Here is a 13,778-nt window from a genome sequence, read left to right as displayed (position 1 = left end):
GCTCCGCTCGGGCCGGGCCGGGCTCGGCGCCGGGGCCACTTGTAGCTCGCCGCGGCCGCCGCTAGGGGCCGCCCTAGCGCCGCCCCCGAGCCCGGCACCGCCCCCAAGCTAAGCAGGCTCCGGCCCGCACCGCGCTGGGATGGGAGACGGAGCGCGGCCGGGCTGGAGGGAGGGTGACCAGATGTCCTGATTTTATAGGGACAGCAGGGCCGGCTCTACCATTTTCGCCACCCCGAGCAAAAAAAAAAAAAAAAGCCACCCGGACTGTGCCGCCCCTTAGCATGTCAAGTACCAGGGGGTAGCCGTGTTAGTCTGTATCTACAAAAACAACAAGGAGTCTGGTGGCACCCTAAAGACTAACAGATTTATTTGGGCATAAGCCTCACTTCTTCAGATACATCTTCCTAGGTGGGTGGGGCCAGGGGGTCTGCATCCGAAGAAGTGAGGTTTTTACCCACGAAAGCTTATGCCCAAATAAATCTGTTAGTCTTTAAGGTGCCACCAGACTCCTTGTTGTTCCCTTAGCATGTGTGTCCCCAGGCATGTGCTTCCTCTGTTGGTGCCTGGAGCCGGCCCTGAGGGACAGGCCCGATATTTGGGGCTTTTTCTTATATAGGCTCCTATTACCCCCAACCCCCGTCCCGATTTTTCACATGTGCTGGCTGGTCACCCTAGCTGGAGGCCAAGCAGGCATGCTGCAGAGACAGCCGCTGTTGGAAATAGCGCACATGGCCAGAGCCCGGAGGCCTTCAACAGGCTCCCTGCCCCAATGCAGTGGTTATCAACCAGAGGCACATGTACACCTGGGGTACACCGAGCAAAGGTCTTCTAATCTAGGGCGTACATCAGCTCCTCTAGATATTTGCCTAGTTTTACAACAGGCTACGTGAACTAGACTTATGTCAACACGAACTAAAATTTGATACAGATGACTTGTTTCTACTGCTCTGTACGCTGAACTGTGCGTACAATATTTATAGTCCAGTGATTTTATTTTATAATTCGATGGTAAAGATGAGCAATTGTTCAGTACTAGTGTGGCTGTGACACTTTTGTATTTTTATGTCTGAGTTTTGTAAGCAAGTCGTTTTTAAATGAGGTGAAACTTGGGGCGTGCGCAAAACAAATCCGACTCCCGAAAGGGCTACAGTAGTCTGGAAAGGCTGAGAGCCACTGCGCTGATGGTTTCAGTATAGATGAGCTTTGCTCAGTGCTCATCACCTCATCTGGTTGGAAATCAGGCCAGCAGCCCCAGCCCTCCTGGCTGGTAATCAAGCTCACCAGCACTCAGATAGATTAAAGATGCTCTAGTTTTAATATGGCTTCTCTAATTGCTGCACATTTAATTAATTTCTCATACCCAAACCCCTCTGTGTATCACAGCAGCTCTGCTGGTGTAAAACATCAAGTCCCTCCCCCAAGGACCTTTCACAGGTCATGCACTGGCTCTTTCATATAGGTGAGCACTTACATTGCACAACTGAAAGGCAGCTGGGTAAAGGTCAGTACAAAAAGCTTTTTTGTTATTTTTTCCCTAGAGTACATATTGCAGAAGTGTTTTCTCCAAAGGAAAGTGACACTGTTTCAGTTCCTGGAGCCCATTCCAGTCACTTTTAAGAGACTGCACCCCCTGCTATTAAACTCTATAACTAGTTCCCAAAGGTCAAATGCTTCATTTTATGGCAGTAAAACATAACTGAGAAAAGTCCTCTGAACAACTTCAAAAGGAAGTGTCCATTTCTTAAGTGGGTCACAGTGAAACTTTACCTGCTCTATAGAGGCACGGTGTGAACATAGTATTGGGCCGCTGGCACATACTGGTTCTAATTCTGTCCAGCACTCATCCAGCTCCTCTTTTGACTTGGGCAGATCCATTTTCAATTTCCTCTAGTTTTGAATAGCAAACTTTAGATAGATAGGGCCTGATTTTTGGAGGTCCTCAGCACCATTTACTTCAGTTGGAGTTATTTGTTCAGTACCTCTCAAAATAATGTGACCCAAAATTAAAGGCCATTTTTGAAAATAGGACCCTTACCTATGGCCTGCAGTTTCCACCTATCTGTGAAAGGGGAAGATTTACCTATTATACACTATTCTGAGGATTGGTTAATGCTTGCAAAATGCTCTAAGGATATAAAGCCCCATGTGGGTGGATAAGTATTATCAGCTGAAACCATGTTCTCAAAAAAATATTTTTCCACTTTATTCCGGAGTGAAAAATCCAAATTTTACTATCTTTTTGTTGAAGATTCATTTATTATATGAAGAGACTGACTCCTGAAGTCAGTTACTGGATACTGACATGAGACATTCTGGGGTCCAATGGAGTTTATATTTCAGACCAAAAAAAAAAGTATAGAGGGCTCACCGATGCTAGGAAGACTCTAAATAACTTTGGTGTAGTGATTAATTTGGAATGAATGATGTGCTGCCCACCCCACAATCCCCCAAGTCTGCCTTTTCCTATTAGCTTCTTGATGATCCCGTATCCATACTACACATTAAGAAAATGAGATTATTTACACTCTCTTCTATTTAAGTACTTATGATCCAGCTGGCTTGAATGTATTATTTTCTTTATACCCAGCCTATCCCATTAACAGGAGTGGGGGTGGAGAGGAAAATGGCCGCAGTAGTAAAACACCTTGATGCCGTAAACTTTTATTAGAGCTTTTCAGACAGGTTGTGAATAAATAATAGTTAAAAAAAAAAAATGCATATCGCTGTAAATCAGCTCCCTTCCTGGAAGGGGGGGGGGGAGGAGGAGGAGGAGAAGTGGCTGGAATGTTAATTAATGAGAGACAAGTCCAGTGTCAACCTTCTTTAGTCATAGTTGCTCCTTGCTTTCATTGTCTATCCCCAGCCTGCGAAGCATGAACAATCCCTTACCAAGTACTTGTCAACATAGTTTAACCAGACCTAAAGAAGAGTTCTGTGTAAGCTTAAAAGCTTGTCTCTTTCACCAACAGAAGTTGATCCAATAAAAGATATTACCTCCCCACCTTATCTGACAGTTAAACTACACCTCTACCCCGATATAACGCTGTCCTCGGGAGCCAAAAAATCTTACTGCGTTATAGGTGAAACTGCGTTATATCGAACTTGCTTTGATCCGCCGGAGTGCGCAGCCCCGCCCTCCCGGAGCACTGCTTTACCGCGTTATATCCGAATTCATGTTACATCGGGGTAGAGGTGTAAGTCATTTTGAAACCAGTATAGTTAAAATGGTACCATCCCTAGTGTGGATGCTTGTATATCAGTATACAGGTATAAGCACTTTTATAGCTTATCCCCCTAAATATACTGGTATAACTGTGTCCACACTAGGGACTGAACTGATTTAACTACTTTGGTAACAAGTTTTCCTCTAACCGAAATAGTTAAATCAGCACAAAAACTGTGTGTGAGCCAGGCCACCAAATTCCTTCAGGTACACACTCCACAAGGTAGTTTCTCCCCATCCATCCCATGACTCATCTCTGCCTCCTCTTGTAGCAGGAATTGTCATCAATACCACTTCATGGATCAAACACAAGTAACATAAGACCTTCCCAACTATAAGCAATAAGATCTTCTCTCCCTCTCCCACGCTCTCTGCTAGTTTCCATAGTCCTAGCCAGCAGGAGCCAGAGAGTTTCCCAGTGAGCAGAAAAATGAGAGCATGACCTACACACACCTCCTACCGTGATAGAAGTCTGTATGAGAATTTTATTACAACATTTGGCCATTTGAGACCTTCACTAATAACTAGCAAAGCTACAGTGACGATAAAGTCTGAAGAATAAACATGGGAGTGGAAGGGGGAGAATTACATTTCTGCATCTTTAAAAAAATACAAAAGTAATTTACACATGAGAAAAACCCTTTAAAATCAGTTACAGCAAATTGCTGGGCTACTTTGTGTATCCTCGATATGGGCCTGAGATGTCGACTGCTAGAGAATTTTTGTAACTAAGCTCCCTGGTTATGGAACTTGATTCAAGGAACTATTCCAAGTCTTTAGTCTGTTTCAGAGTTTAAAACAAAGCTAAAGAAATAATCTTTCTGCTGCTTTTAACTGTTCCAAAGAGTGGATCGTTTTAGGTGAATAACTCTATAAAGCACCCTGTGACTTTAATGTGAAAGATGCTACATAAATGCATGATGATGATGTTATAAATCAATGCAAATACGCATTTACAAGGGTTAATTTTGTAATTTTATATAAAAGTTCTTGCCCTTTGAAAGTAACATGATTTTAGCTTCTGCAGGCAGATATATCTGCATGACAGGCAAGGACACTGTTTCTAAGACAATATCGCTCAAAATGTGGATGCTGAATTAAAATTATCCGAGCCTCACCCCACAGTCCTCACTTCCCAGAAGCTCATGCAGATAAGTTGTTTCCTGTTATTTGCACAAGAACTCAAACAGGGAAGGTCAGCTATCAGCTAGGATTTCTGGATACTCCTCCCAGAACTGGTCCCCAATGATGTCACAGTGCAGTGGGACAGCTTTAGTCCTGGTCCGTGCCACTTCAACTTCCTTCTCTTCACTTTCCTTTGGCAGTTTTATTCTTTTTGTAGTGACTTCGTTAACCTGCAAATATAGTTGACACATGAGTGCATTTATAAAAGGGTTTTGAAGGTTTCATAAATTGTTGGTTTTGCCTTGTTTACATATTAACAATAAGCCACCACTTTGTCCCCTCTGCCTCATGACACCTTTTAATTTTGTACCAGAACCTGCAAATCTAGGCATATGGTGTCACTCAGGTACCAAAAATAAGTCATACTGAAACAATTTTTCCAGTCAAAACTCATTCCATGCAGGTCATATATTTACAGGGTTTTGCTACTGAATGGATCAGATTACAAGAGTGCCACTAATTAATGCCATACTGATGATTTTCACAGTAATTGTTTCAGGATTCATTTTTCATTCAATATCTACACCTGAAGTTTTTTAGCTTATCACATGAGTATTTTCAGCAAGACAAAAACAAAGATGGCAAGGTGCAGGTGAGCTGTTCGCTCTAAGCCAAACACTGAGATGACGTTTCAATATAAAGGCAAGCATCCCCAGGTGTATATATTACTATATGGTGAGACACTCATTAAAGGCATTTATTAATATAATCAAGAGATAGGTATTCATGCATGTTAGCTCGCTGGATAAAGAAACAGATGAAACAGTTGGTCATTCTCACATGGTCTGAAGAGAGCACCTACAAATATTTGGAAAGCTGGGAAAGAATATATTCACTTTTATGAAAAAAGTAGATATAAAGCCCCCAGAAGGCCTAATATTTTCAAAGAAAGGGATGTGCAAGAAACAAGGAGACAAGTGGAACACTATGTCAAACCAAGGAGTCTCTCCCTATAATATATCAGTCCTCTTGGTAAAGTGCCATAGAAATCACCAGCCACAAAAGAAAACTGAGTTAGCTATTAGTCATTCTTTTTATATATAACAAAAAGTAAGAACAGTGAGAAAATAATTGTGGCAGACTCTCAACCAACATTAGCTAGGCCCTAATCACAAGAAACACACACATGCAAGACTGACTTCTGTAACACATGCATCCACAGAGATGGTAATAAGTCTATGCCTAGGTAAACAGTCGTACAGGTATTTTATAAGTGAGTCAGATTTCAGACACCAGTTTTCATATTATTCAGTTAGACAGATATATCTATAACACCTCAAAATAACTCATTTTTAATACCTTTTGTTCAAAACCCCCATTTCCTTAGTATCTAGAATATATCTATAGATAGACAGTCATAGCCACAGAATCTGCGGTCATGACATGTAATCATAAGAAACATCAGGGGTGGGGTTATACTGTGGTTTGTGAACTGCACGTAGTTGTTGTAGCACCTAGGAGCACTAACCATGGACCTTGGTACTGTACAAAGAGCAAACGAAAAGACGGTCCCTGCCCCCAAAGAGTTTGCAATTTAAGAATAAGACAAAAGACAACAAATGCTTAAACAGACTGATGGGAGAGTACAAGGAAACAATGAGACAATATTGGTCAGTAGAGTAGGTGGTGGTCCCAGCTCATGAACAGCCTAATTGTTGTCAATATTTTGGTAGGCACCATGGCAAAGGAGAGTTTTAAGGCGGAATCTGAAGGAGAATGAGGTAGTTTTACAAATGTTTATGGGGGGCTCCTCCCAAGCAGGAGAGAAAGCACAAAGGTGCTTGTTTGAAAATTTAACACATGGGCAATGGAGGCTGACATCACAGCCCGGGGTGGCCAACCTGTGGCTCCGGAGCCACATGCGGCTCTTCAGAAGTTAATATGCGGCTCCTTGTATAGGCACCGACTCCGGGGCTGGAGCTACAGGCACCAACTTTCCAATGTGCCGGGGGGTGCTCACTGCTCAGCCCCTGGCTCTGCCACAGGCCCTGCCCCCACTCCACCCCCTCCCACGAGCCTGCCATGCCCTCGCTCTCCCCCCCTCGCCTCTTGCACACCACGACACAGCTGATCGGGAGGTGTGGGGAGGGAGGGGGATGCGCTGATCAGCGAGGCTGCCGGTGGGTGGGTGGGAGGAGCTGGGAGCGGGAGCTGATGCGGGGGCTGCTGCTCAGGCTCAGGTTGGCCACCCCTGTCACAGGCCAACTGGAGGCAGGAGTCCACCTGTCTATACTGAATGAGAGATGGTAAGTAGTGTGGGGGCTAGGCATGCAGTTAAGATGCTTTTACCTTCTGCCATATTAGTACAGTTCCTTTCCTATACATCAAGGGCTCATTGTTGTAGTTAATGTTGAATTCAGAAAATAAAATCTCATTCTTGTCTCCAGCCAAAGTTCCCTGAAATTGAGAAAAAGACAATAAAAAGTGCACCTTATAGCCTCAATTTATTTATAAATGTCCTTTTTTATAGCACAGAAACAAGTGGGGTAAATGTTGAGTGTAAGTAATTAATAACAACAACATGTGTACATGCATCTGACGAAGTGGGTATTCACCCACGAAAACTCATGCTCCAATACATCTGTTAGTCTATAAGGTGCCACAGGACTCTTTGCTGCTTTTATGTATGCAGGGTTTTTTTAATCTTCAAACAACTTTATTAACTTATTATCCTCACAGCATCCCCATGAAGTAAGTAAGCGTTATCTCCTTTGGTAAAATGGGGATAGATAAGCAGAGCAAGGTGTGTTCTTCTTGATTTTATTAGGGCTGTCAAGCGATTAAACAAATTAATAGCGATCATTTAAATATTTTGGGATTTTTCTACATTCAAATAGACTGATTTCTATTACAACACAATACAAAATATACAGTGCTCACTTTATATTTATTTTTATTACAAGTATTTGCTCTATTAAAAAAATAGTATTTTTCAATTCACCTAATAAAAGTTCTGTAGTGCAATCTCTTTATCATGAAAGTTCAACTTACAAATATAGAATTATGTACAAAAATAACTGCATTCAAAAATAAATGTAAAATTTTAGGGCCTGCAAGTCCACTCAGTCCTACTTTTTTTTCAGCCAATCACTCAAACAAACAAGTTTGTTTACATTTGCAGGAGATAATGCTGCCCGCTTCTTCTTTACAATGTCACCTGAAAGTGCGAACAGGCGTTCTTGTGGCACTGTTGTAGCCGCCATCGCAAGATATTTACGTGCCAGACGTGCTAAAGATTCATATGTCCCTTCATGCTTCAACCACCATTCCAGAGGACATGCGTCCATGCTGATGACAGGTTCTGCTCAACAATAATCCAAAGCAGTGCAGCCCGACGCAGGTTCATTTTCATCATCTGAGTCAGATGCCACCTGCAGAAGGTTGATCTTCCTTTTTGGTGGTTCGGGTTCTATAGTTTCCGCATCAGTGTTGCTCTTTTAAGACTTCTGAAAGCTCCACATCTCGTCCCTCTCAGATTTTGGATTCTTGGATTTTGGATTCCCACTTCAGATTCTTAAACCTTGGGCCAAGTGCTGTAGCTATCTTTACAAATCTCGCATTGGTACCTTCTTTGCTTTTTGTCAAATCTGCAGCGAAAGTGTTCTTAAAGTGAACAACATGTGCTAGATCATAATCCGAGACTGTTATAACATGAAATATATGGCAGAATGCGGGTAAAACAGAGCAGGGGATATACAATTCTCCCCCAAGGAGTTCAGTCACAAATGTAATCAACACATTATTTTTTTAACATGGAAGCATGTCCTCTGGAATGGTGGCCGAAGCATGAAGGGACACACGAACATTTAGCATAGTGGCATGTAAATATCTTGCAATCCAGCTACAAAAGCGCCATGCAAATGCCTGTTCTCACTTTCTGGTGACACTGTAAACAAGAAGAGGCAGCATTATCTCCTGTAAATGTAAACAAACTTGTTTGTCTTAGCGATTGGCTGAATAAAAAGTAGGACTGAGTGGACTTGTAGGCTCTGAAGTTTTACATTATTTTGTTTTTGAGTGCACTTATGTAACAAACAATCTACATTTGTAAGTTGCCCTTTCAGGACAAAGAGATTGTACTACAGTACTTGTATGATGTGAACTGAAAAATACTATTTCTTTTATCATTTTTATAGTGCAAATATTTTTAATAAAAAGTAATATACACTTTGATTTCACTTACAAGACAGAATACACTATATATGAAAATGTAGAAAAACATCCAAAATATTTAATAAATTTCAATTGGTATTCTATTGTTTAACAGTGCGATTAAAACCGTGATCCATTTTGTTAATCGTGATTAATTTTGGTGAGTTAATCACGGGAGTTAACACAATTAATTGACAGCACTAATTTTTATATTTGTACACAACGAAAGAAGGTGGGGAACACCACCCTATAAAGGCAAGAAGAGGAGAACGAGATGAATAAAGTGACCTGTCCAAGACCACATACTGAATCATTGTTAGAGCTGGGATTAGACTTCAAGAATTGCTGACTCACAGTTTTACACCCATACCACATCTCTTTTGAGGCCAGTAACATTTCATATACACATTTTTAGGCATCTGAAGCCATTAATTACGAAGTTAAAATCCTGTTTGGATTCTAATTAAAGTAAATTCTTTGCCAGTCAGGTTAAGATCTTTTCAACTCAACAGCAAAACAGAAATCCAAAACCAACATCATATCCAGAGAAAAACAAGCACATACTGGGAAAAATGAATTGGTATACGGTGAACATATAAGCCAGCTGGCTTTTCCTAATGAGCAAAACATGTCTGCATAGGGCTGGGTAATTGGAAGTACTTGGCAACTGGGTTCTGTGTATGTTCCCTGTACATAGTTGATGTTAAAAGACAATGAATTTAGAAGAGGTTCCTACCTGTAATCTGTCTTGTGCTTGGACTGGTGTCAAGCCACTTCGCTGCACAAGCATCCAAAACACTGTATTATAGAGGTTATTAATGTGGCCTGCAGAAATAGGAAATGGTGTCAAAGGACAAACAGACTATTTGCAAAGTCGAGATGACTTGTCACAGAATGGTTTTCCATTCCCACAAATTCCTGCAGCTAGATTTTTAAAATACCATTAGTAATATTTGTAGTTATGTAATATCATCGTAATCCAATCTCACGCTTTATGGCATACTGGATCTCTGGAATGGTCAGAAGATTGATTCCTCACAGCTACATAAAGTATTTCATAATTGTTAAGTAAGATGCATTATGGCAGACGGAGTTCACCTTCCTCTGAAACAACAGGTGTTAGTCACTGCCACAGGTTTGATACTAGCTTTGCAACAATGACCTGATCTGGCATGGAAAATCCTATATTCATCATTTGACTGTTGTAATTTTGCTACACAATATTGCTGAATCAGAATGTTTATACCTCTCAGTTAAAAAAAAACATTCAAGTGATGTTTCTAAAATTTCTGGTACTGACTCATTTTCAGTATTTTAGTGATGACAATCCGGTATCTGCTATGGATCCCATGTTATTAATGGGTGTGCTTGTAAAAATAATATGAGTATTAACACATAAAATATGTAACGTCACAGATAACACGTTGCTCTTTCTAAAACAGTGTCAGTGGAAGTTAAAAGGGTAATAAAAATACAAATTGGGATGTTTTTGGAAAATTATTGTAGAATGTAAAATAATCTGCTTTCTAAGAATGTTAACCAACTCTTCTGCAGCTTAACAGCTCCAAGGATGTGTTTTTAACCAAGTAAACTAGAATCCCTCTGCCATGCAGCAGCTTCTTTTTCACTGAGTGCACATATGCACGCTGGCAATAAGGGATTCGAGGTTTTCATCCCAGGAGGAAAAAAACACCCAACAGTTATAAATTGTTATGCTAAAAATCAACTGTTCTCGTTTTCCTGATATCTAAAGATGCTTACAATCTGCTTGTCTCCAGCTGAGATAGTCCTTTAAATTCTGGTTACTGGGATACAAGACAACTCGTCCATCAAATCCTGGTGGATACAGGAGTGGCTGGTCCTTAAAATAATCCTTCCAGTAGAAAACATAACTGGAGGCAAACTGGGAGACGACGTGAGTCATGAACTTACTTGCAAACGCAAAGCCAACAGACATAGAGAGAGGAGAGAGACAGAGAATACATTAGATATTAAAAGAACTCTACCTTTCTATCTGTAATTATTTGGGTATCAGTGGTAAGGCTTCTGGTGGACAGCAGTGCTTTTCATACCGTGGCTCTATGGACCACCAATGGCAGGTAGAACCTTTTTGAGTGGTTGGTGGAATTAAACATGTTAAGAACCAAGCAGTGGAGATTGGAAGAGGAGATAGGTTACTGAAAAAAACCCTCTTGTGTAGAAGGTGGTTTTTATTCACCCTTTTGCTGTTTGTTTGTTTTTAACTTTGTTATTGAATTTACTTTTCAAAAACATCATACACAGAAACATAACATCAAATAGTCCGTAGCTAATTACAATCTCATATTATTTTTATATATATATATATATATATATATCACACCCACAAACACAAGTGAATTGTGTAGTTTTCACCTATATTGTACAGGTAGCATCTGTACACGTGTAAGGACAAAGATAAACAATAACTGCACATGCCAGTTCTCAGAGAGAACTATTAAACCTGGGGAAACTGGTAAGCTCAAAAGGAGAAATTACCTTGCTCTTCTTTTAAACCAATTACTTTTCTTTTTAAAAACAAAGCTGTATTCATCACTCTGTCCATAAGCCATGACAATATCCTCCAGCTCTTGCATCACAGTCTGGGCACACTTAGTCATCAGATGGAGGGCACGGTCATCGTTAGGCTTACTGAAGCCATGCTGCTCAGCAAAGCTTCAAAGAGAATAGAGGTTCAACAGGAAAGTAACCTTATAAAAGATATTCAAGAACCTAAATACTTGTTTTCATCACATTTCCTCAGAACATCGTTGGCATGAACAGGATTTTTGGAAGTCAATGAACTCCCTCCAGGTGTCAAAAACACTATGAGAAAATCTGTCTGCTTCTGAGTCCCATATACCACAATCTCCTCCTCAACAAGATCAGACACCAACTATTTAACTGCCCTTCAAATCAACTGGTGCCCCTATGTTATATGGAGTCAATGGGAGGCGTATGGTTTGTCACTATTATGTCACTTTTTTGCTAAAGCACATTCAGACTTTATCCAATGGAGGAGACACATCAGCAAATTACCAGAGCTTGAGAACTTCACTGAATTTGTACAAAGTAAGAGTCAGCTGTGTATCATCACCTGAGTGGTGCAGCCTGTGGAAACTATAACTACAGTGAAAAAGTGCTCCATCTGACCATAAGCAGCCTGTGGGAGCAACCCACAGCCTTATCGCTTATGGAGATGATGGTCACACTCTCCCAAACCCACACACTACCAAAATAAGTCATTCCACTGCACACATTTCTGTCTTGGGGGAGAGGAGGAGAGAACAAACAACACATGACAGACATGTAGTCACGCTGCTTAATGCTCTACTGGAAGGCATTCATGGTACATCTGTACTACAGACCCTAGAGCATCATAGCTATAAGCACTGCAGCTGTGCCGCTGCAGCACCACAGTGCAGCCTTCCATCGCTCCATCTCTCTAAGAGACGATAGCTACATCAATGGAAGAATCCTTCAGTCAACCTAGCCATGTCTACACTGGTGACCAGGTCAACCTATCTACAGTGCTCAGGGCATGAAATGTTCACAGCCCTGACTGATGTAGCGAGGTCGACCTAAGTTTTAGCTCAGACCAGGCCTCAGATCCTATGGTGATGAGCACAGTACAAATACCTACATAGAACGGAAAACATCTGCCGAACCCAGAGATAAATGTTCGCCGTGTACCAGTCCCACTCTCTCCTCCCTCCCCCCAAGGCAACAGTCATGACATTTCCCCGCTGCCTACAACGGTTCCCAGCTGCCCTGAGGCCTAGGACGACACGACACAGGGGTAGTCAATAAGCGGTGCGTGGGCCAAAGCCAGACCGCCAGGTGCCTCTGAATGGATCATAAAATCTTTTTCATGTACGTATTATCCTTATTGCGATTGGTTTTGTATGATTTTCTCTGGTGGCTGGACCTTGCCAAAACACAGTTGATTACCCCTGCTCTAGCAGAAGCTGAGTGAAAGGACGGGCACCTCCGGGGACCCGCTGCTGCCCCCTTACAGAGCCCGCTAGCTACACCCAGGGTGGGACCAGATTCCCGATTTTATAGGGACAGTCCCGATATTTGGGACTTTTTCTTATATAGGCTCCTATTACCCCCCACACCTGTCCTGATTTTTCACACTTGCTGTCTGGTCAGCCTAGCTACACCCGGGACCCTCCGTCCCTCGGGGGTGCCCCCGCCCATGCCCCAGGGCGGCTAGACACAGTCACAAGCGCTGCCCGCCCCCCCCGGCCTGAGCACTGCATGCCGGGACCCGCTGTCTCCATGGGAACGAGGGGCTGCACGCGCCCCACGCCCCTCAGGAGAAGGGAGCCCCGAGCCCAACGCTCGCTCCGGGCCTGGGGCCCCGCCCTCACTCCCATAGGCTACAGCGTCGCCTCGGCAGCCGCACCTGCGAGACGCGGCCCCGCCATTGGCTGCCGGCGGCCCCACCCCTCCCGGAAGTGCCCCGCCCCTCGCACCGGTGGAAGTTGCGGCCGTCCAGCCGGGTGACCACCCAGCAGTTGGGCAGGCACGTATCGTCCGCCTCGAAGTCCCGCACGTACTCGAACTTGCTCTTCGCCATGGGGGCCCGGCCGCCGCTCAGCCGCGCCCTCGTCCCAGGCCCAAGCGCGGCAGCAGCAATAGCCCGGGCAGCTTCCCGCAGCCGCATGCGCTGAACCGGAAACAGTCCCGCTACACACACACCCCCACCCACCGGAAGCGACCTCTTCTAGCCACTGGCTAGGCCATCTCTATGGTGTGATGCTTCATTGGAGGACTGCTGCTAGCTCTAGAAGAGGGGGAGCTTCTGGTCCTTGCCGCTGGCACAGGGCTCTGCGCAGGGGGGTGGATTAGCCGCCCCAGGAACAGAGCCATCAGGCCAGATGCAGCCCTGACTCCACTAGGCTGGGAATGGCCAGGCTCCATGTAGAAGGCCTCTGCACCCTCTGCTGTGGGGACAACAGGGCCAGGGGATAAGTTAGCACGACCCCTCTTCAACCGCAGCACGTGCAGCAGGCGTGTGTCCGGGTCCCGCGTGTATTTCAGGGCGTGCCCGGCAGAGAGCTCGCCAGCCTAGGTGCACCCGCAAAACGCGGGGGCCGAAGGCTCCGGAGATCCGCTCATTAATTAAAATGCCACGGAGGGCTAGGGCGCGCCACGGCTCAGAGCAACCCTTCACCGTGCGGATTCCCACGCA

The 13,778-nt window shown here is 43.6% G+C and overlaps 1 protein-coding gene across 3 annotated transcripts; it reads right to left on the bottom strand.

Annotated features, from left to right (window-relative positions):
* Positions 1–3,680: 3,680 nt before the first annotated feature.
* On the bottom strand, positions 3,681–13,250 carry THG1L (tRNA-histidine guanylyltransferase 1 like). 3 transcript variants are annotated; one of them, XM_065409552.1, is made up of 6 exons: positions 13,060–13,250; positions 11,078–11,254; positions 10,322–10,491; positions 9,297–9,385; positions 6,698–6,805; positions 3,681–4,578 (listed from the first exon to the last, which is right to left on the bottom strand). In XM_065409552.1, the coding sequence occupies exons 1-6, from the start codon at positions 13,248–13,250 to the stop codon at positions 4,420–4,422; spliced, it is 894 nt and encodes a 297-aa protein (XP_065265624.1). In that variant the 3' UTR covers positions 3,681–4,419. The 3 variants fall into 3 exon arrangements, with proteins under 3 accessions (XP_065265624.1, XP_065265626.1, XP_065265625.1); XM_065409554.1 differs by lacking the exon at positions 13,060–13,250 and having other exon boundaries at positions 10,322–10,396; positions 11,078–11,230; XM_065409553.1 differs by lacking the exon at positions 13,060–13,250 and having other exon boundaries at positions 10,322–10,487; positions 11,078–11,142.
* Between the last annotated feature and the right edge of the window lie 528 nt (positions 13,251–13,778).

The sequence above is a fragment of the Emys orbicularis genome, chromosome 8 (assembly GCF_028017835.1).
Source record: "Emys orbicularis isolate rEmyOrb1 chromosome 8, rEmyOrb1.hap1, whole genome shotgun sequence".
NCBI classification, from domain to species: Eukaryota; Metazoa; Chordata; order Testudines; family Emydidae; genus Emys; species Emys orbicularis.
Note: the sequence above shows the minus strand (reverse complement) of the source record. Positions and strands in the feature narration are given on the sequence as shown.